The sequence below is a fragment of the Falco punctatus genome, assembly GCF_963210335.1.
Source record: "Falco punctatus genome assembly, chromosome: Z".
Lineage (NCBI taxonomy): Eukaryota > Metazoa > Chordata > Aves > Falconiformes > Falconidae > Falco > Falco punctatus.
Genome location: NC_137586.1, coordinates 19238848 through 19261353, shown reverse-complemented (window position 1 = coordinate 19261353; position 22506 = coordinate 19238848). Strand labels below are relative to the sequence as shown.

General features: G+C 41.4%; 1 protein-coding gene across 6 annotated transcripts in view; it reads left to right on the top strand.

Moving 5' to 3' along the window:
* ARL15 (ARF like GTPase 15) overlaps window positions 1-22506 on the top strand; it is a 224856-nt gene that overhangs the window by 21839 nt on the left and 180511 nt on the right. For 2 of the 6 annotated variants that reach the window (XM_080373125.1, XM_080373124.1), the window contains one exon: window positions 5503-5636. The exons of the other annotated variants lie outside the window; for them this stretch is intronic. In XM_080373125.1, the coding sequence (XP_080229251.1) occupies window positions 5619-5636 (18 nt within the window). In that variant the 5' untranslated portion in view covers window positions 5503-5618. The remainder of the gene's footprint in view (window positions 1-5502; window positions 5637-22506) is intronic. 6 annotated transcript variants of the gene reach the window in all.

The window sequence follows — 22506 nt, the reverse complement described above, 5'->3', positions numbered from 1 at the left end:
GGTGGTGGCGAAAAGGTATGTGTGCAGTGGAAACATTTTGAGATTAATTGCATGCTAGAATCCCTTTCCCTCAAATTCCATTAATAATGGCTTTTAACCACTGTTCACACTGCAGTGTGGTCAGGCAACATACACTTCAATTTATGGAAGATGGTTGGTTGTTCCCGGAGTCTAAAATGCATGCATTTCCAAAACATGGGAGACTTTGTTTCTTAGCCAGGCCTGTGTGGTGTTAAGTGTTCTCCTGAAGATCTGCTTACTGTGTGGTGTTGTCATCTTGAATTACATGGAAGGCTTTCCAGTGTATTTCTCTGGATTATGTACTCTTAAGTAATAACCACTCTGTATAGGGTTGTACCTAGAAGTCCGACAGAGGTTGATACTCTGTTCAATTCCTGGCGTAGTCTCTGCTGTGACAAGCAGACTACAGGCAGATAGAATGTATCAAAGACAGCAGCAGTGTGTGTGTAAAACGTGCAGGTTCTGTGCCATGTGCACTTCTTGTCTACATGAATACAAGGTGGGATTTGTTGTCAAGTTGAAACTGTATAGACAAAAGATCCTGGAATGATGAAGGGAGAGTGAAATGAGCCTACGGAGTAAAACTTGACAAAGGCTTTTGATTATTGACAGAGAAGGTTTGTGTTTCAGATGCTTTTGCCTTTCTCTTTTTAAGAATTGGGTATTTTCTGCTTGAATTTATTTCCTGTAGAAGAGAAAAAATCTACTGAGAGGCTCACAAGAGCAGGTTGGGTCATGTCTGGGGTATGTTAGAAGGAAATAACTCTTGGTTTCAAGGGTACTGAAAGCTTTTCTCTGTAACACCTCTCTTAGAACAAGAAGGTAACTCTGAAAGTGGTCAAGTGTGAAAATGCACACCTTGACATACCAGATTAAAAAGCAGAGGCTACAGTAATACGAGAACCCCAAATGTGGGACCTCAGCCTTACAGGTGAGAACAACATGGTGCTCATAGAAGGGAGTTCTAAATCCAAATACCCCATGAATAAGAAGGTCTAAATGTGTGTATATAAAAAAGTTGCATTGAAGTGAGCTCTGCTGAGTCAGTGGAAATGTGAGGTTCTATGACTACCGGATAATGAGCAAGAAAACCACAATAAAAGGAATGGAGGTTTTAGGTGTGTGTTCTGCTGAGGCTGTAAGGTAATGTGAATTAATAAGTTATCACACTCTAATGATAATCTAGTGGATGGTAAATCAGCTTCAGATGGAGAATATGAATAAAGCTCTTAATTATGAAATCTGAATGTGTTTGGAAATGCCCGTGGAGCTGTTCTTCTTGATGGTTTTCTTATTCTCTCTGCTTGTGAGCTGGAATCTTGCAGCTAACGGCTCAACTTTCAAGCTTCCTGATGAGACACAGGCTAATTATTTTTTTCTCAGCAGGATTAACTGATGTCTAAAATGCAAACAATTTGCTGGTACTCCACAGCAAGTTCTGGACAAGATCTTGTGGTTCCGAATCATGGTGCCTTAGGTGATTGATGTCAGGGCATTTGAATTCTGACATTAGCCTTCAGCTTTTTTCTGCTGTTGAAATTAGAACATAATTAGAAAAAATATATTGTGATTGTAAATTTTTTTGTGAATTCTAGCATAGGATTGAGAAAAGATAGGCTTGTTTTGTGTGTTAGGGATTTTCCCTTCTGAAACACTGTAGTATGGAAAGCTCTTTCCTGAAGAAGGAAGTTGTTAGTAATTTTCCCTATTTCTTGAATTATATTGCAAAGAATGTCATTTGGTTTCATGTTGTCACTACTCTGTTACATTTCTGACCTCTTTCCAGCTTTCTTTTCAAGTCAAGATAGTTGCGCCAGGTAAGCTGGCATCTTTATTCTCTTAATATTCTGTTCTGATTAAGTAATTATTTTTTCCCACAGATGTGGTATTGTATGTGACCAGCATTCAGAACTTGCTGGGTTTTATCCCATTCCCTTCATTACTGTAATATTTTTGTTAAAAAATTGTGTTATTTCAGCATGTGTTTTGCCTGCTTGCCATAACAACTGCTGCAAGGAAGGTCTTCTGCCATTAATAAGGACAGCGTTCAGTGGAGAACAGAAAAGACAGCGTGCATAACAAACGTGGTGCCGAAACCAGCTTTTTATCTATAAAAGCTGCATATAAATTTTTACTATTATATGTTCAGTATGTTGAAGTTGAACTATTGCAGGTCTTTGTGTTGTTGTTTAGACACTGGGCACTGATGTATTCCTTAGCTCTTAAACTGACTTAGTAACTTTCTGATGGTTATGCCTGTGTTTTGTACTGAAAACAGATTTCTTATGAAGAGTAAGCTTTGATTCTCGGTGGAGCTTTGCAAGAGTTATTTGGGATACCAAAGAAGGTCTTTCTGTAAGGGTCTTTTACATTCCTGTTTTGGGTTTGTCAAGATTGAAACGCCTCCTTTTTAAAGAAGGGCTTATTTGAGAAAAGTGCTTTATAGATAGATGTATTAATGGATTAATGTGTTGCTGATAATGCAAGATTTCATGTTACTGACTGGTAAAGTACAAGAAGCCTCAGAAACAAAGTCTGCCCTGATGCAGATAATATTCTGTTTTTCATATTCACAAGACAGAATCATAACAAATAGGACTGAAAGGAGTAAGAGTCATCTAATTCAGCCCTGGCTCGGAAGCAGGATGAGCTGTGGCCAAACCAGCTCTGACCAGGCTGGTTCTCAAAAAAACCCAGCAGATTCTATAATCTCCTGGCAATCTCTTCTGGAGTTCAACTAGCTGTACTGTTCTACACACTAGTTTTCTAAGATAGAACCTAGATCTCCTGTTAATATCTCTTACTACAGTTTAAGCTCTTTAAGGCCAGGCTGGATGGAGCTTTGATCAACTTGGTCTAGTGGAGGGTATCCCTGGCAATGGCAGAGGGGTTGGAACCACATGATCTTTAAGGTCCCTTCCGACCCAAACCATTCCGTGATTCTGTCATTCTTTTTCTATCATATTTTATGCATAGCAAACAAGGAGAAAAGTGTGTTCCTTTGTCATTTGGAAATTGGTTGTCATATACTTTTTCAGCTTTCTGTAAACTAACAATGGGTCATTCTGTACAGAACCCCAAAGTTACAGCCAGAGTGAGGAGTTGTGTAGCAGGTTACAGTTCAGAGGTGCTGCCATGTAAATTTCCTTTGTTCTTTTGCCTTATTTACTCCAATAAAATGGGGCTCAGAAGCAGCTGATTATTTTGTGCTGAATATATTCAATTACTTGATGAGGATCATTTACTGGATGGGCACTCTTCTGTCAAGGATACCTGGAAAGACTCTTAGATGATAAGCTTCACCAGCGTAAGCACTTGATTTTATTGGGCAATATAAACAACAGAAATACCTGGATGTTCCCAGAACAGTGGGTGAAACCATGCAACAGATTCAATGATTTTTCTTTCTTCTTTTATCTTAAGAGACTTAAGAAACCAGTTGTGACTCTGCACCTCTTCTGTAGCAGTTGGGAAGATAGGATTTTTATACTGACAGGATTCTTTCCCCTGAAGAATAGTATACTTTGAACGAAAAACCATTGTAAATGCTTCTGTCATTGGATTGTATTTGATTAACGGAGAACTTGAATCACTATGAAATTAGGCGCCCGGTCTTAACTTCTTGTATTACATACAGACAAATTGACTTCAGTGCAGCTGTTTGCTGTGATTTGTTACAGAGAGAACTCATTCTATTTCTGATATAACAATAAGGAAGTTGCTATTTAAAATCTGGAAAGCAGTTTATAGGATTAGAGTCCATATATGTGATTTTTGTGGGATGTAATGCTGTTTCTTTCCACAGCTAAAAACTGGTAAATCTGAACAATTTGTAAGTTTGGATTACATTCTGCTTACGAGTAACCAAAGGCCAATGACTGCCTGTCTAGCATGAAGGCTCTTGTCAGTTGATTCAGGACAATCTGCCTGGTTGGATTTATAGTCTAATAGAAAGTATTTGCTGTTTGGTTAAGCTTTTTAGGAAGAGGCAAGACCTGTAGGGCTTTCATGAGAGTGTTTTGTTGCTTAAATTAGAGGGGGTGAGGTTAATTCACTTTTTATGCATAAGCATTAAAATGGTTAAGGTGGTTGAACTGTGAAACAAAGTGATTGGTGTTTGTTCAGATGTTATTTGCTTCATACAAAACAAATTAATTGGTTTATTGCCTTGCTACATTTGAAGGAGTAAATAAACTATGGATTCCAAACCAGTTAAGGTGTCCACTTTTCTATTTATTGTTATTTGCAAGTTTCTGTTTAGACTAATTGCAGTCTAGAAGGTTTCTCTTCTGTCTTGTTTGTTTTGTTTGGAGTTTATCCAAAAGGCAGTTGCTTAAGTAGTTTCTCACAGCTTTTAGAAATCCACATTCCAGTTGGAAAAAATATTAATTTGTTTATATTAATCTAGCTACATAATTCATAATAAAATATGTATCTTGTATGTCTGTTTCATGCTCACATAATAAATGAAGTATGATGTCTGTTGTACATTTTCAGATGTCTTCAGGAACCATAGAAGGTGCACCAAGAAATAGATATCACCATCAGAACTCCAAATAATATTGCAAAAACATGAATACTTCCAAGAGACAGATTTTTTTGAACAAGTAGCTGCATATTTTGATGGATAAGTTGAGTTGGATCGCCCTCAAAATTCCAAATCATGCTTGTCTTCAGCTTTCAGTAACACTGAATTGTTTGCTAATAAAGTTGAGGGGTGGCAGGCAAAAAGCTTGTTAGGTAAACCAGTGAGTTAGGTAAACCAGCAAATAAAATGCGTATTTTAACACAGTTGAAACAGATAGCTCTGGGATACTCTACAAGTTAAGCATCTTTTTGTTTATCTTGTTGGAAACTGTGAAGCTGATGTCATATGTGGGTTCTAACTGTGATAGGAAAATTTTCAGCTGCACATCATGGATATATGCAAATATACGTGGTTTTCTAATGAAAAATACTGCATTAGTTGTGGAGGCCATGCTTCAGATGTTACTTGATCTTGCGACAGTTGGTATCTTTCATAACTTCATGTTAACATAACATTAGATTACAGAATTATTATCAGTTTTCTAGGTTTTTTGTTAACTTGTAGTTTAATGTTGTGATCCTACTTATCAACTGCATTTGAATTAGAAGTTTAAAATCTATTAGAAGGTTAGTGATTTTTGATGGAGGACAGTTTCTTGATTTCACTCACCAATTTTGGATTGCCCCTGTGAGCTAAAGGGACAAATGGCAGTACTCACCAAAGAAAGTGATTTTTGATGCTGTCACTATTAAAATGGCACAGCTGAGCTATGTCAAATGCAGCTGGTTCAGTATGTTTAAGAGAGACTGTGCAGCTGCTTTTAGAATCTCTGACTTTAAAATGCCTGTATACAGTCTCTGAGCAGAAGTTCCAAACTGTTTTATGTGGTGGAATTAATGCTTGAGTGCTACGTTTTGCAGGAAATGTAATGTTAATTCCCTTGTTTAAAACAGGTCCCAGCAAAGAACCAGAAGTGGAATGAAGTGCAAGAGTAAACAGAAGCAGCAGCAAGTTGTTTAGGGAGAAGGAAAGAATATTCCTTCCCCTACCCCCATGGTGGAAGTGTGGAATGAATGCTCAAAACAGGGTAAAAGCAAACCCAGAAAAATGAGAACCACATGAATGAAAACTAATTTCCAAATAATAAATTTCTATTGGCATTTTTTTGAGCAACGTTTGAGTAAATTTTTTATTTGAGTAAATAATTTGGTTTTGGGCTAGTTCCTGTATTGTAGAGTTAAAGCAGAGAGAGATTGTATTGTTATGTATTCATTATTATAATATTTAATTTTCAATGGCTTCTTTATTTAAAATAAAGCCCAACTACACAAGAGTCAGCTGCTTTTGTGTGGTGTCACATGAGACACATCTAATAATTTGAGCAGATGGCTATAGACAGGTTTTGTCTTAGAAGTACCTCTAAATGTGAAATAAAATGCTATGTTTTTAGAACTCAGCATCATACACACATCTTTTTCAAAAAGTCTGAGAGCAGAATGCATACTTCAGAATGGTAGTGTAAGAAAATGAAGTACATTTTAGAGTGGTCATGACATGGAGGTAATTTAAAGAAACATTCTCAGTGTGTGAGGACTTAACAATTGTGAGTCAGTATGTTTGAGGGTTGGTTGGGCTTGGTGTGGTTTTTTGGAACTGGTACCTTTTTTCCCTTCCCTCTGCCCTGGAAGATAAGGCTTATTCTGGTCTATTTTACAGAAATACAGTGTATGATTTGTACTTCAAGTCATATTTCTTGTGGTGAAATACAGGATTTTTCTAGTGTATGACCACCTACTTGGTCAGCCAGCAATACTAATACATGAAATTTAAAGCAATTATGTATGGAGCCAGAGAGAGAGGTCTTAGGCTAGTTTCTGTCAGATGAGTGTCTGCGTCTGGAGTACCTTCTGTGCTGTAAAAATGCTTCAGACTCATTTTGGCTTATTATCCAGCGTTCTCAGAATGTGATGTGAAATAAAAGTGGTCAGCTTTAATAGTTTATGTCCTCAAGTTTCAGGAAATATGAGTAAACCTGTACTACTGCTGGTTAATTTCTGTGCTGGTTAATTTATTTCAGTGCTGGCTGTTGTCTTCTGTCCCCATTCTGTGTGAATGAGGGGGTTCTACTTGTGCTTTTCATCTCCTGCTCGGTTTGGCTGGACTCTGTTTTGTCTCTGAGAGGAACCCAACTCAGTTGCTCTCAGAAATGTGTGTGTGAAGGGGAGGTGTTTTCATTGAAGACTAACTCAAGTAATTAAATTTGCTTCAGGTTCTGAAAGACCTAATACCTAGTTGTGAGAGGTGATGCATGTGCATGCTGAAACATCCTTGTAGAACAGTGTGAGAGGGTGTGCTATCCTTACCTAACTAGCTTGAAGATGAGGACCTCCTGAATGTAAGCCGTAACTTCCTGAAGTAGCCTGCCGCTTCAAGTAGTTGTGCAAAGTGCAAGCAAATCTCAATTATACTTCAGTGCAGTGTAGCTCTAATTAAGCCAGAAAAGGTTCCTTACACAATCTCTGTGCCCAGTCCTACCACTTTCAAAGGTTATGAGTCTTAGGAACATACAGAAAGCCATAGAAAACCATTTCTGTAGAGCTATTGCTTCACGAACATAGCCTTCTCTGGCAAAACTTGGTTTTGGCTCAGTCAAAATATTTTGATGAAGTTACATAGGCCTATAAACAATTATATTACTATTTTTTTCTGTAGTTCAACATCCCCCTTGTATTTCTTTGTTTAAAGCTTAAAACCAACTGCTTCATGAGGAAACGATAAGGATGGCTTTATTATTGTTGGGGAAGTACAGGTTGAAGGTTCTAAGTTGCCACACAGTGTGAATTGGAGGATATAAGTGCCGGGGCCCTCCCTCTTTTAGCAGGAGCATTTTTAAAGCTTTACACAAAGGGATCTGCAAAACATGAACTAAACTTTTTTCCTAAATGGCTAAACAGGATGTAGATATAAATAATAATTCAATATGAGCTTATTTTGGTGGAGCTTTCTCACACACAACTTCTTGTATGTTGAGAAACGTAGTTTCCTTTTATAAAGAGTTCTTTCGTTAGTTTCCGGACAGTGTTTAAGATGAATTCATACCATTTAAGAAAGAAAAAAAAAAAAAAAGAAGTTAAAATCTCTTGTGCTGAGGTGTTGTAATTTCTTTATGTTAACAGTAATGTGGGGTGGGTTTTTTGTTTGTTTGGTGGGTTTTTTTTGTTATTTTGCCCCCCCCCCCCTTTTAATTTGGTGGTTTCTAAATGGATTGTTCTTAATCAAAAATGGTTAAAATTTTTCTTAACTCTTCACAAAATATTCAGAATCGTTGATCAAATACTGGACTAGAGACTTCTCATACAGACCGTGTTGATAAAACAACTGTATAGATTCTGCTTTTTATAGCAATCCTACTCTGCAGGTGAACACAAATCTGCTGAATGTTATTCCCACAAAACTGCATGCTCGTCTATTGTAACAAATACCACTTTATCATTTTATTTTTGTTTTGTTTAAAAGTGCCTGCTCAGTAGCCTTTCTGTGGTCTGTTCCATATAGCCCGTCGCTCTTAGAGGCACATTCTACATAACAACAGGGAAATACTTTTTGAAGCTACCATAGACAGATTTAAGGGCAGTGGCAAAATGTGAAACCACTTCTGACTTTGGCTGTATGCTTGACGCTTCGTTTAATATTTATCTTGGAAATACTGTACTACCTTGAGGGCAAATCGTGGTTGATGTAACCTGAAGGAAATGGGAAAACCTGAGATTGGTTGTCATCGGGGAGTTGTGAAATCTCTCTGTATGAAGGCAGGTAAGCAATGCTTGTCAATCTTGTTGAGACAATGTTATTATCTCTTGTTCAGACAGGCTAGTTTTGAATCACTGAGGTATCCTTAGACTTAACACACACTGGGCATGAATTTGGGCTTGGTTAGTTGGTTTGTTTGTTAGGGTGGGTTTTTTCACAGCAAAATAGTTTGTATGAAGTTTTATCTCACTTTGTGTGGTGTTGCCACACAAGAGGCCTTATGTATTTTTATTCTTCTGTATTCTGCTGTAAGCTTTATGTTCTCTTACTCTGCAAAGTCAACTAGCTTTCCTCAGAAACGTTTCTTTTTCCATCCATTTGCTTTTCCCTATTACATTTGAGATCATTCTCACAGCAATACTACGCTTGACTAACCATATAGGTTTTCTGATTTCCTAATTCCTTCTCCCATGGACCATCTTGTTTTAGCTGAGGTTGTTTCTCCATCTATTCAGGGCTGGTTTATAACACCTGCCTCTTTCATATGAATATGTGAATCATTGAGGGAAGCCAGGACCTCCTTTTCTGTCAGTGCTGGTAAGGGCTTTGTGCTTTACCTTCTACATTTGCTTTGCTTGGTGTTAAAGATTTTTATATTTACTTCTGCATATCCATGGCTCTGCTTCCCTCAGTCTCTTGCTTTGATGACATAATGTATTTCAGCCTTCTGCTTCTCAAACTCTAAATGGAAGGTCTCTTGTGATACTTGAGCTAAGCTGTTTTGTCTGTGGATCAAAATCATTATGCATTGCTGCCCCTCTATTATGTATATACAGGGGATTTTGGGGAGGATTCTGAGACCCAAGAGGTGTATGTGTGCCATGTACACTCCTTCCTTTGCCATTTCTGTGGTGGTTTCTTTTTAATTGTTGCAAATGTAATGCTTACTGCCTCAGGTACAGGGTCTGCAAGATGTTAGCAGCAATTTCTGAGAAGGTTCATTCTGTTCTCTCCCCACCCACCCCCAGGCCACCCCCCTTTATTTTTCTCGTCTTTTTTTAACAGTCCTCTATTTAATTCAATTGCTTGTCCAAGCCCCGAGTTGTGAGACTTGTCTTCTGTAAGCTATTGACTGCTAGAAGTTCTCTGTGGCTCTTTGGTTATTATGGGTGTTTTTCTACTGCACTTCCTGACTGAGAAAGTTGTTGTTCCTCAAAGACTTGTTCTGGTGTTGTCAAGCTCAAAACATTGGCAATTTCTCCTTTTTATTTTCTGGACAAATTCTGGTTTTCTGGCTGTGGAATTTTGTACTGGCAATCTGTAATCTGCTTTGGGGAGCTGGGACATGACTTGCAGCTCATGATGTGTGCAGGGGATAGGAGAACAGGACAAACAACGTTTGAGATCGTTGAAGATAGCCCATTTCAGATCTTTGTGTGCCTATCCACTCGTGTGGAAGGTGGAAATTAGTGAATCATCAGTGATCCTATCTAGTCCTGTGTTCCCAAAAGTGGGAAGAGTCAGCAAAATGCTTAATCTTGGATGTACCAAAAGTGTTTTCTACCTTACGCTTAAATTGTGCTAAATCCTCTCATACCTCTCTCTGAAGTTTCTGTGAGCCCTTATTCACAGCTTTTCAAATATGCACTGTTCAGTTTTCTTCAATCTATAATGACTAAAAACTTTTCCTAAATTAAGGGCTGTGGTTCTCAGAAGCTGGTAACATGTATCCTTGGAGAAATTTTCCATGAAATCTGATCAAAAAATTTTAAAAAAAAAAAAAAGGAGGGAGAAGGGTGAGAAAATTTGTGTTTCAGCAGTTTCTCTGGTCATCTGTAGGATTTGGGGAAAATGCTTATTCTTGTTCTAAGCAATTTTTTAGTTTTATGGTAGCTTTTTTTGAAGCATTGGAAGGAACGTGAAGAATGGTGGACAGTGGTCTCAAATGTTCTCAGATGCTTACCTAATCTCTTGTTCACACGACTGGTGTCAACTTGACTGGTAGGTCTGAGATCAAGAACATGTTTTTTCCAAGGTCAGACTGTCCAGGGTGTGTTGCTTTTTTCATTTCCAGTATGTTGGGAGGCAGTTTGCCTACTGCGCAGTGTATTCTACCTGCTCTGCACCCTAACTGTGGGCCTTGGGCACTGATAATACCCTCATACTGTCAGTTCCTCATCTGTGGCATTTGATCGTCTCCTGATGGCTAAAGTAATGTAGTGTAAGCAAAGTCTCAGGGTCTGTTTTATAGTAATATTTGAATTAAACTAATGACATACAGATTAATCCATTGAATATGTATTCCCATCTTTTAGCTATGGCACAATTGCACTTTGTTTGGAAAATGAGTACCAGAAGCAGTGATGACTCTTACTGTAAGCAAATTACTCAGCTGAATGTGATCCGTTTTTCTGCTTGAGCTCCAGTCATTATTTTGGCTAATGCTTGTGCATTGCTAATTTGACTGTTTCATGCCATGTATTGTTAAATTGCTGTCTGCTTCAGTTGTCTTGCTACTCACTGTGTATGCTACATGACTGGTCGTAAAAAACATATCTTGCAGAGCTATTCCTTGAAGCTTGCACGCTTCTGTACCATGTGGATGTTGACTGATGGCTTGACACACCACAGATTCAAAGCAGTCTTTGCTTATTAAAACTCAGAAGAGATTACCACTCAAAACATGTGTGGTTTCATGTAAAATTACCGATAAAAATCCTGCTAAGTTTAGGAGAGTGATAATAAACCACTGATTTCCTATGTGAGAAATGCTCGTCGTTACCCTCTCCCTTCCAGGAGTGTCTATTTGGATACTGGGAGACTGGAGTCCTTCTCTGCCCTTAGTTTTCAAGTGGACATTCAGCTGTTAAATCAGTCGTTAGTTTCTTTTTCCTAATGTCTCCAAGACTTTTACAGAAATTCATGGAGAACTGAAAAGAAGCAAAGATCACCTGTTCTCCTTAAACTTCTACTGGTGTTTCTCAAAAATGTTGCCGATACACTCATTTGTGTGTGCGTGTCTTCAAATAGTCCTCTCCATTCCACAGTGCTGTCTACTGAGCACTTACATTACCAATGATTAGTGAGCTTATCTTTAACTGCTAGTAGCAGCTTGTTTCTTCCAGGTCAGGAGAGTGAGAAGCAGCTGCAATTTCTGGATGTAGGTGTAGAAGTTCACTCCCTTGTCCTGAAGTGGCTGAGCTGTTGACAGCAAAAGGTAGATAATTGTTCCCAGGGTAATGTAAGTAGTTCAGTAACAATTGTGAATGATGTGTGTTTTAAGTATTGCTTGATATTGCTGAATCTGTTGACTGATGGACTCTGGGCATAAAAATCAATATTAAAATGCTACTTTGTCTTTCATCAGATACTAAATGAGTAGGTATATGGAAGCTGAACAGACTGTGGCATAAGTTATGATACCAACATACTATTTGAAAGCTGTAATTCATTACAGGAAGTGGGCTCTTGTAGATGACATTGAATTGGGTGTTATAAAACCATGGTCTGACATAGTCTTGGTATGTAAACCAATTTAATCATAAATCAATGTAGTTGTCTAAACTGTACACAGAAATTTCTTAGATACCAGTTCAATGGAGAAGGTTAATGAAATCCAGAAATTGGTTATGTTGCAATTAAGAACATAACACATTAGGTGGGTTCTAAGGGAGAAATCTGTACCCACTTGGAAATTAAATGCTTCATGCTTTAGTGAATTTGAAATAAATGACCAGTGCAGTATGAATGCACAATGAATGGAAGTAACTACATGTGAAGGCCAGAACCATGGGGTTGTGTGCATGTATGTCTGTGTGTGTAACTCAGCAAAATATTTCAAGGATGTTACCTTGACATTGAAACTGAGAAGTGACAAAGCTATGACAGTTCAGGAAAGAGGACTGCTGCCACTGAGTAAAGCTTACTAGCCCTTTCATTTCTTTAGCAAACATGGATGCTAAAAATGTGACAGTGATGTAGTTAAATAAATAACTGTTCTTCCTTTACCTAAAGCATGACAGAGGTCTTTCCCCATCTCTCATCTAAAATGCTATGGAAATAAAATACCTCCAGCTCTCACAAAAAACCCAAAATACAAACCTGACAATTTTTTAATCTCTCTGAATATGTGGTTTCAGAGGCTACTGCAGTATTTGGAACTCTCCTTAGAACAGCGACATTAAAGAGGAAAATGAATAGTTTTTGTAGAGGCAATAAATCATATGCTCCTGAATTAACTTCTTCAAAAACCAGGGAGACATTACATTTCAGATATATTTTTTTTCCTTTTAATAAATGTTGTACATTTTTTGTAGTATGTAGTGAAGCATTATGCTACAAGAAGTTTTGGAGTTAAGAGTTTAAAAGCATTTGAAGGATTAAACATTTATATGGGTATTTAAATCATATTTGCAGTGAACAGCAAACATCTTTAGAGAAGACATTAAACCTCAGGTTTTCATAATGTAACCTGCAAACAGTATTTCATAATCCTATACGTGTATACTTAAACTCTCCTTTGTACATTTGCTCTTAGCAGGCACCATAAGGCATAGAAATTCACATGGCAATCCATGTTTAGTTCTTCCTACTAAGACAGAATCCCTAAACCTCTGTCTCTAAAAACAATCAGCTTTTTTGGAGTTGTGGTCTATGTATACTTACTCAGCCCTGTTCAGCATTTTCTACTCTCTTCGGAAGGTTCTGTCCAAGGAAAGAACCCAGGATTTAAGAACAGAAATGTAATCTTGCCTACCCTTTGGCAGATGCATCTATTAGTAAACTCAGCCCAGTTTTAACACATAATCAGCCATCACTTTCTGGTTATGATCCAATGCAGAAGATGCAGAATAACTTCTACAGCAGTATTTTTGTAAATACCAGAGGTGTGTGAGGTATTCCAGTACTGATGACTGACACTTGGATGTCAGTGTGCTGGTACCTGATTTCTTATTTGGTTAACATCTACAGTTATGGTCATATGCACCTTTGATCTGCCCTGGAATGGATGGAGAGAGGTGTGACTGCCCAGCTTAGCTGCTGGAATATAGTTTGAGTGCTTCTGTACCTGCTTGAGTGTAAGATCAGCTGGTTTACCTTAAAACACTGTCTTTGATAGCTTGCACAGTTGTCTCCTTCCAGGGAAGCAGATGAGATTCTTCATGTGCTCCATTCTGTTGATTCTGATGTCTGAGTGGCAATCTCGATCAGAAGACCCGTGTATCAACCACTGGAAACTAATATATTCCATTTTAGAAACAGCAGCTGTACACAGGAGACGTAAGAACTGTCTGGTGGCAAAGCCAAGCTATCATAGATTGGGAAATGTACAAGGCAGTTAATCCTCCCTAATTGCCTTCTGTTTCATGTGTGTTTTGGTGTAGTCTTTAATTACTTACATTGCTTTGTTTTCCCCTCTTCCTTTCCCCATAGGACCCATGAGTCATTCATTGCACAGGATGGGTGGTGGTAATTTAATTAGCTGCTGCTAACAATTGCGGAGAAAAACAGTTAGGTGGTGTTACCTCATGTTTTTTCTCCTTTTTGAACACTTTTCTGAAGGCAGAATTAGAACACAAAAATGGCCATATTGCATCAGTCCAGATATGTCTCCTGACCAGCAGTGTGTTTTACAATAGACATAAACAAATGCCTGTAGAGGAGCAAGAACAAGAAAAGTGTATGTGCTACTGTTACCTGATACCTTACAAGTTTCCAGCTCTTTTAAGCACAGGCAGTTTTGGAGTTGGTTGTGGTTTATGTTCTTACTAACATCAGTAGATTTACATCTCTGAATATGTCCAGTTTCTTTGTGAAGTTAGGCAGAATCCACAGCCTTCTTTGCCAATGACCTGCTGGTTCCACAGGTGAACTACATTTACGTGTCCTTTTGGAGCTATCTCCAATGAGTTTATTTCAACTGCTCTTAATCCTTGTACTGGAAGAAACAGTATGCAGTTACTTGGTACCATCACCCTCTAGAATCCACTTAAAACTTCATAAATTTGTCAGACCTCACCAAAATTCTCTTTCCCAGAGTGAAAACCCTAAGATTGCTTAGACTTCTTCTAGAAGGAAAAGCTATTCTGTGTTTTGATCATCCTTTTGGTCCTTTTAGGAACCTTTTCCAGTTCTGTTACCCTTTTTGAGTTAAGGGGAATAAAAAAAATACAGTGTTCAGTATAAACATAGATTGAAACATAGATTTATACAATGGCTTGATGATGTTCCTGTCCTTACTTCTAACACTTGATTTATTTTTTTGAGAACCATCAAGGACCAAACCGCTGTTTTCATGTGACTGTCATAACCCAAAATCTCATTCCTAAGTTATGTAATAGTCAGCTTAGACCCCCCCATCAGCTTATTAGGACTGCAGGTTTTTTTCCCTCCATGTAGATCACTTTATTTTTTAATGTCACCTGCCATTCTGCTGTCTGTTCAGTCTCACAGTGTCCCTCCATGCATCCTTAGTCTGTACTGCTTTGAGTAACGGATGTTGCTCACTGCTTACCTTTGCCACAGCAGATCCATCACAGATCCTTGAGAAATTTTGCAAGTGACCTCCCTCCACTGCAGGAACTGACCATGTACTCTTACCCTCTGTTTCCTGCCACTTAACCAATTACCTGTCCATACAAGGCTATTCTTTTTCTGTCATGACCACTTGATTTTCATGTCCAAAGAATTGCGTAGAAAGCTTTCTGAAAATCCACCTTGACTATGATTTTATGGGTCTTTCTGTGGCAGTCATTCCTACTATGCTTGGATGCTTCACAAATGCTGAATTTTATTTATTCACATATGTCTCTGAGGTTGTAAAATTTCTTCAACTATGGAACGAAGCATAGATACCTGAAGTCTAAACAGTCTAATAACTTAATGTCCCATTTCAGACTTACACTAATTTGTTTCCTCTTGAATTATTTTTTTTCCAGAATTGTCAGCCTCAGAAAACGTGCTATCCATTCTCTGTATGGATCCATAACCTTGACTGTAGCAGTGACTAGTTCTTCTCTAAATCACACTCCAGCATCTCACCTTGGGTATCTAAAATAGCATCTATCTTTGAAATGTGTAAGTGTTCTAACAGAGCCACTCCATGGCAGAACCAGGGGTAGAATTACATTTACCAAGCTGGCAGTCTTCTGATTGTAATGAGAAAATCTCTTGCCTTGTTCACGTTTCTGTGCTGTGTTGTCTGTGAGTCAAGGATTGTTGCATTACCATTGGCCTCGCTGTCAAAAGACTTAAGAAGGACATGTAAATGTAATTGCCAGAGACGTTTCTTTGTCACTTCAAATCTGAATTTAGTGTTTATGACACCAGCTGGTCCTCTGGCACCATCCAGCATAGTATGGTGTGCAGAGTTCAGCAAGGGCCATGAAGGCACACATTGATTCAAATAATGACTTACTGTGAAAATGCAGCAGTGTGACAGCAAACCATTCTTAAGTCTTACTCACTCACTGTACTCATTTACTCTGCCCAGGGTTTGTGTGCAAATGTTGGTGCTGTGTAAATGATTTGTGCTTTTGCATTTTGAACTACACTTCTGCATCTTCTGAGAGAATTTTTAAAAAAGGTGGAAAGTTTTGGGAAGCAGAAAGTAAAATGGAATGTGTAACAGGAAAGAGCTTGGAAAATTCTCATTTTCCCTCTGTTTTATTGTAGTGGAAAACCTGGGCTTGGAAAAGGCGGATTATGCACGTGGATTTTTATTCATATCCGGAGTAGAACTGGATTTGATCACTGTGTCCTGCCATGCTGAAATGAGGTTTTATGGTCCTTAACATTTGTTGGTAGTCAGCACGTGCTGGGGTATGCCCTGAAGGTCACGGTAGCCCAGCCTGTCAAAAGGTTTCTACATGATGCAGTCTTGCAGCTGTGGGATGGTGATAAATTAAGACTGAACATAGAGTATATTATTGTCAGTAGATAGTAAACTGTGGGAGATAGCTGTCTGAACTACTGCTTCTGTGCTGCCAGAGGGAGGAGGCACAGAGTGAGGGAAAGGGAATGGGTGGGAGGAAGGAAGAAGGGAAATGGACGTTTCCTTCAACCAGTAGCCATCCTCTCATGCTTCTTTTCATCTTGGCATCTCCCCAGGGGAAACTGAAAAAGATGTTAATGATTTTTATTAACATTGTAGAGTACATTAAAACTTGTGCTGTTCTTGTGTTGCCATATGTGAAGCTTTTTAACCACATGCACAGATGTAGTTCTTAATTAGCGTATTTAGAGACCTGAAAACTTCCTGTAACTAGCAAAGGAAACAGAATAAGGGAAGGGGAAAACAGCTAAGTAGGTCTAGAGAGCATATGTAATAGGCTGATCTGTAGGAATGATTATGTACATGCATGTACCTATTTGTATACATCTCTCCCCCTGCCAGTTGCTTACATATCTGAGACAATTCTTCCATTGGCAAAAGAGAACTTGCTATAGAAGGTGGCTTTTAGGATCTTGTAGTGTAGGTCACATACAAAGCTGACAGTACAACAGGAAAAACTGGGAAGTGTGTAGATTGTGCAACTATGGAAGAAGACAGCCTTTCTGCTGGGTCTTAACATGTTGACTTTGTGCAGTGTGTTTATATGTAGTTACTACTTTAGTGAGGCAGAATTTTAAATTCAGTTGTAGGTAAGAGTCTGTGGAAGTGAAGAACAGGAAGGTCAAATGCTAAATTTTAGTTTTTATTTCTTCCCCTAGTAGTTGTCATTTTCCCAGTAACATCAATTTTCTCCCAGGCTCTGATGGATGTAGGTCAGACACTGTAGTTAGCGTGGGTGGAGCTCAAGATGATGACTTAGAAGTGGGGCCTCATCAGTCACTATTGCTCTGCTTCTGGAGGTTGAACACTGAAGAGTCTTGAGGTCAATAACCAGAGGAGATGGTGATTGTTCCAAACATTGGGAATCTGTATAAGAGTTTCTGGTGTGGGTTGGGAATATAATGGCCAATAACTGGTAAACCTAAAAAAAAATAATAAAATTTTAAAAAATCTTATTTTACTTATCAGTAATAATTGGTTGTGTGGTAGTCATTGTTCTTTGTGAGCCTTCCTCAAACTGTTGAGGATTTGTCTGTTATGGAAATACTAGGTTGAGGTTTTCAAGGTTACTCTTAAGGGTTGGTATTTATGCAGTTCCTTCCACTTGCTCTTTAAAATACGAGACCCCTGTAACTTACAGCCATTTCAGAAACTCTTAACTGTTTCTCGCATCCCCATGTCTGGCTGCTGTAGAGCCTGCTTGTTAGCTGACTGCACTCTCTGAGCCTTCCCTCCTTCCTAAGGAGATTGGAGGATCAACAGCTGTTTCATATGCCATTTCTTATCCAAAGAACTTTGTACACACTACTAAGTTTTAATCAGTTCACTTATACAAGAATCAAGTCCTCCGTTACTGAAGCTCAGTAATCCCTGGCATGAGGACTACACACAGCAGACCTTTTCAAAATCAAACATCATGGCCCTGCTAATGCATTGAGTGGTTTGAGGGAGCTTTCACATGTCCTGCGTTGTTTGTTAAGAGTTGTGATGTACCTCTTGCTGCTGCACTGGCACTTCTCCTTCTAACACAGGGGCTCTGTTACCACTTTGCATGCCAGCAGCACATCTGCTTCCTGTTTTCTCTCATATAAGTGAATGCAGGTTTTCTCATTTATATTCTGCCTGTGATAAGTTCTATGATCTGTGGAACTGATTTTTTTTTTCCATATATTTTAAAGAATGTATTCAGGTTTGGATCCAAAAAACCTGTACGTTTTGTGTACAGTACTGATTTTCTTCAATTTGCGTTTTACACTGACTGCAGGTGGAGCAGCAATGAGTTCTGGCACATGTGACTTTGTTTTGTTGTTACTGTGTTACCTGCTTGAATAGTAGTGCAGTTCTCTTTGTACCTATGATGGGCATACATAACAGTGTGATGATATTTCTGAAGGCCCCTCCTTCCCAGTCTCCAGAAGAGTGGAAGATGATACCGTGCAGGCTTGTGGATCCAAATTACTAGGTTTTTCAAACTTTCCTGTGTTTTTCTTCCATGACAGTGGCTTTGCAAAGATGCTGTCAGCTTACAGGTCGGGTTTGTTGTAGGATTCTGGTCACCTATTAACAGGTAAGATTTAGGTAAAGGAAAGGTTAAAGAGCTCACTAGATTTTCAGTTTTGCATTGAAGCTTGACAGGACTGTAGACAGTGTCACGCCACAGTTAAGGTTGGAGGGAATCTTGGGGGTGTGTAGTCTGACTTCCTGCTCAGAGTCAGCGAGGAGGTCAGGCCACGTGGCTCAGGGCTTTATGCAGTCTGTCTCAAAAACCTCGAAGAACGGAGACCACACAGTGCTTCTGGGCAACCTGTGCTGCTGCCGTACTGTCCCTGTAGGGAGAAGGGTTTCCCTTTATCTCCAGTCTGAACTTGTCTTGTTTCAGCTTGTGCCTTTGTGTGGCGTCCAGCCATGATGATGGAGCCTGGCTGTGGCTTGCTGTGTCTTGTCAGTGACTGGCCTGTAGGTAGAAGGCTGGTCTGAGATGCCACCAGAGCCTTCTCTTCTCCAGGATGAAGCAGCCCCATCCATCAGGGTCCCCTTGCCAGGCAGGTGTTCCAGCTCCCGAGCATCCTGGTGGGCCTCTGCTGGGCTCACTGCAGTTTGGCCATGTCCCGGACTGGGGACCCCAAACCAGAGGACTCAGTATCTTACCTAGGTATGGTCGAAGAAGTGCTGAGCCAAGGGGGAACATCACTTCCCTCCATCTCCTGATTGTGCCCATGCTACTATAGCGCTGGATGCTGCTGGCCTTTGCTGCTGCCAGCCCCAAGGATGCTCCTGTGCAGCTTGTCCTCCAGGGCCCCAGGGACTTCTCTGCATCGGGGCTGCCCAGGCAAGCCATGTGTAGCCTGGATCACTGACTGGGGCTCTGACTTCCCAGGGCACTTCTCTGTGCTGAACTGCATGAAGCCGCATTCCTCCACCCTGTTAACATCCCTCTGGGTGGCCTCTCCAGTGCACTGACTGTTCCCCCCAGTTTGGTGCCATCTGCAAACCTGACAAGAGTGATTCTTCCCAGGTCACTGATTAAGTTGTTAAGCAGGACAGGTCAGAGGCTGGGCACGGCAGTTCTCCACTTTGTTACTGCAGTCCAGGTGGAGTACAAGTGATTAACTGCTACCTCCAAGGCAATCATCCAACTGATTTTTACCCATCTATGTTGTCTGCCTAAGCAGACTGTAATGTTTTTCCTCTTGTAGAAGCCTTGCTCTCTGACTGTTCCAGGGACCAAAATTGGACTGATCAGCCTGTAGGTCCCTGGGCAGTTCTTCCGGCTTCTTTTTTTGAAGACGGAATGACACTGGCATTTTTGCACTTGTTTGGGACCTCCCCTGTCTGGGTCACTATTGAGCTCAGCCAGCACTGTCTTTGGGTGCAGCCCTTCTGTGGGTCACCTAACTCCTGACTGACTCTGTGCTCACACACTGCTGGAAACTCTCCTTCTGGACAGTCTGTGGGTGATCTTGTTGGCACAGCAGTGAGGAGAGCAGTTTTTCTGAAAGGGAAGGGTTAAGTGTCTTTAAACATTTAATGCAGCAGCAGGAGCTGACGCACAGCAAAGAGGCAAACTTCAGATAATATCTTCTAAAACATTAGTGGTTTTGGTGTATTTTCTGACTATTTCTTACATTGCCTCAACATTTTTAATTTAAAGAACATACCTGAACATGAGTGAGGTGCGTAGCTGGTTCAGGTACTTGGGATACCTCATTGGTGTACTTAAGTGAAAGCTAAGGTAGTTATTATTCAGACTTCTTTCATGTCTAGGGATGAAATCTTTAATTAGTGCCTACTTTAGCCTTTTTCTGATACTGACAGGTGAGACCCAAGAGACCAGGTAAGATTTTTTTAGATGTCAGTAAAATTTGCTCACTCTCCTTCTGCGTTAATGGGGTGCTAGGGTGCTTCCTCTGGTGTATGCAGTATATGGGTTTGGTTGTCTTGAATCTCCTGGACATCCCACTGGGTTAAAGTGAATTTTTGTAGTTGACTGTAGGATTCCCTGCATTACAGCTCCGGCTCCGAGTTACGGATCTGTTCTGTTACAACGACCTGGGAGACAACGACATTAGAAAATCGCTGATTTAGCGAACTGTTATTTTGCAAATTAAAAAGCTGCACACTGACAGGCGCACTCCAGGAAAAGTACGGAGGGAATTCGGCAGGTGAGCCTCCTAGGCAGCCCTCGGTCTTCCAGAATGCCAGTGGCATTTTGCTAGCCGGCCGCTGCGGTCGCAGCGCACAAGCCTTACCAACGTCATGGACTTTCCGGAGGCGTTTCTCAACTGTGTGTGTGCCCCCCCCCAGTCTCGTCCAAACCCAGCCCTTTCCCGTGTTCCAGGAACAGCCCGTTCGCCGCGTTCCCCTGGCAGCGCCCCTGCCCGCCTGCGGCCCCGCCGCCCGCCGCAGCCCCTCGCCGTGACGGGGCGGGGAGCGGTGGCGCCCGCCCGGCGCGCGTGGCGGGGGCGGTGCCGTCCCTCGCGGGCCCGGTGCCGCGTGGCGGGCGCCGTTCCGCCGCGCCCCACCGGAGGGCGCCCGTGCTCGCTCCCGGCGGGCGGCGGGGGCGGCCCGGGCGCGCTCCGCGTGGTGGGTGCGAGTCAGCGCGCTGCTGGGCGCCGCCGCAGCGGTCGCGGTTTGCGGCGGGGCCGCGGGGCTGCGTGTAGTGCCCGGGGGCCGCGGGGCGTGCGCCTGCCGCCCGCGCACGGCGGCGCCGCCGGGGGCACGGCCGGGGCGGGGCGTTCGCGCTTCGGCCTGGGACACGGAGCCCTCGTTGTGCCGGCGTGGGCAGGGTCTAGATCCCTGCCGGTGGGGCGGGTGTGACAGAGGCGTGCGGGGCTGAGACGGGCGAGGCCGAGGGCTCGGTTTGGGAAGCTGAGGTCCGAAACCGAGGGAAGGGGAGACGAAGCTGCTTTTCTTCGGGGGTTTCCTCCCGCTTTTCCCCCTAGCATTATTGTCACATCAGTAAAGCACAGGGCGACCTGATAGCCAGGTGACCTGTGAACATCTGCAGCAGCTGCTGGGAGACTGTGTGGGCCGTGTACGGGAAGCTGGAGGGAGCGAGGAATAAAGCTTGGGGGCGAGAGCAGCTGTAGGGCAGGGAGGGCCAGCCACCATGTGCGGGGAGAGCACGGGGGGCCGGGGGGCCACCGGTGGCACGCAGTGTCGCGGAAGGTGGGAGCTGGCCAGGACGTGATCGCTCGGGGCGTGTGGGGTGGGTCAGTGCAGCACCTCCTGGGAACTGGGCACCTTCTGCAGAGCCGACGTGTGGCTGCCTCAGCCCCACATCTGAGAAACAGGGTGGTAGTGAGAAATTAACCGTGTGTTACTGTCGTGGCAGAGGGATGTAGAATATAGAAACAGAAAGGCAACCTTTCTGCCTGCAGCCCACAACATTTCTAGGCTTTTGTCCTGTAGGATGCCAAGAGAGAACCACCTTCTGCAGTGCTGTTGCTGTCCAGGGAGGGTGACAACCCACAGCAGTCTTCCCTGTTGGCTAAACTAGGGAGAAAACAGAGGAAGGAGGATGTTAGGGAGGGTCTGCAGTGCTCTGTTTGTTTGCAGTTTCCTTGCAAAACTGTACGGCTGTTAGGCTCTGTATGGTTTGTCTAAGTTTTGTTTTGTTTGAGTTTTTTAAATTTTATTTTTATAGAAGCAAACCACCTGTGGGGATTTGAGTAACGCTTAGTAGAGCTTTTTGTCCCTATAGCATTGGATTGGGAGATAAGATCATAAAGACTGTCATACTTTGTACCTGTAATCCAGGTGGGAGCACAGTCTCCAACATTCAGTAAAACCAAAAAATTCCCATAGAGAACACATGGACTAATCTGCATGTTTATGAGGATTTTGTGCAATGCCTAGTGGTTAAAAGTTGATTTTAAACAGTTTGTTTTCCTTACAATCTGTTTTTTTCTTCTAGCATTGCAGCTCTCTGAGTAAGCTTGCTGCTGTGTAAATGGCTAGAACCTCTTTGATTCTTGTCAGTTACTGGATTCTGTAGTGTTTATAACAGTGGGGTTTTGTTGTCTTAATTGTATTTTGTGTGTGGGGAAAACCCGTTGTTCTAATCTTTGTTCGTTTAAGTAGCCACTTTTTTAGCTTACTGAAGTAATTGATGCTTCTTACTCTTTCCACAAATGCTTCATCTCTGGATCAT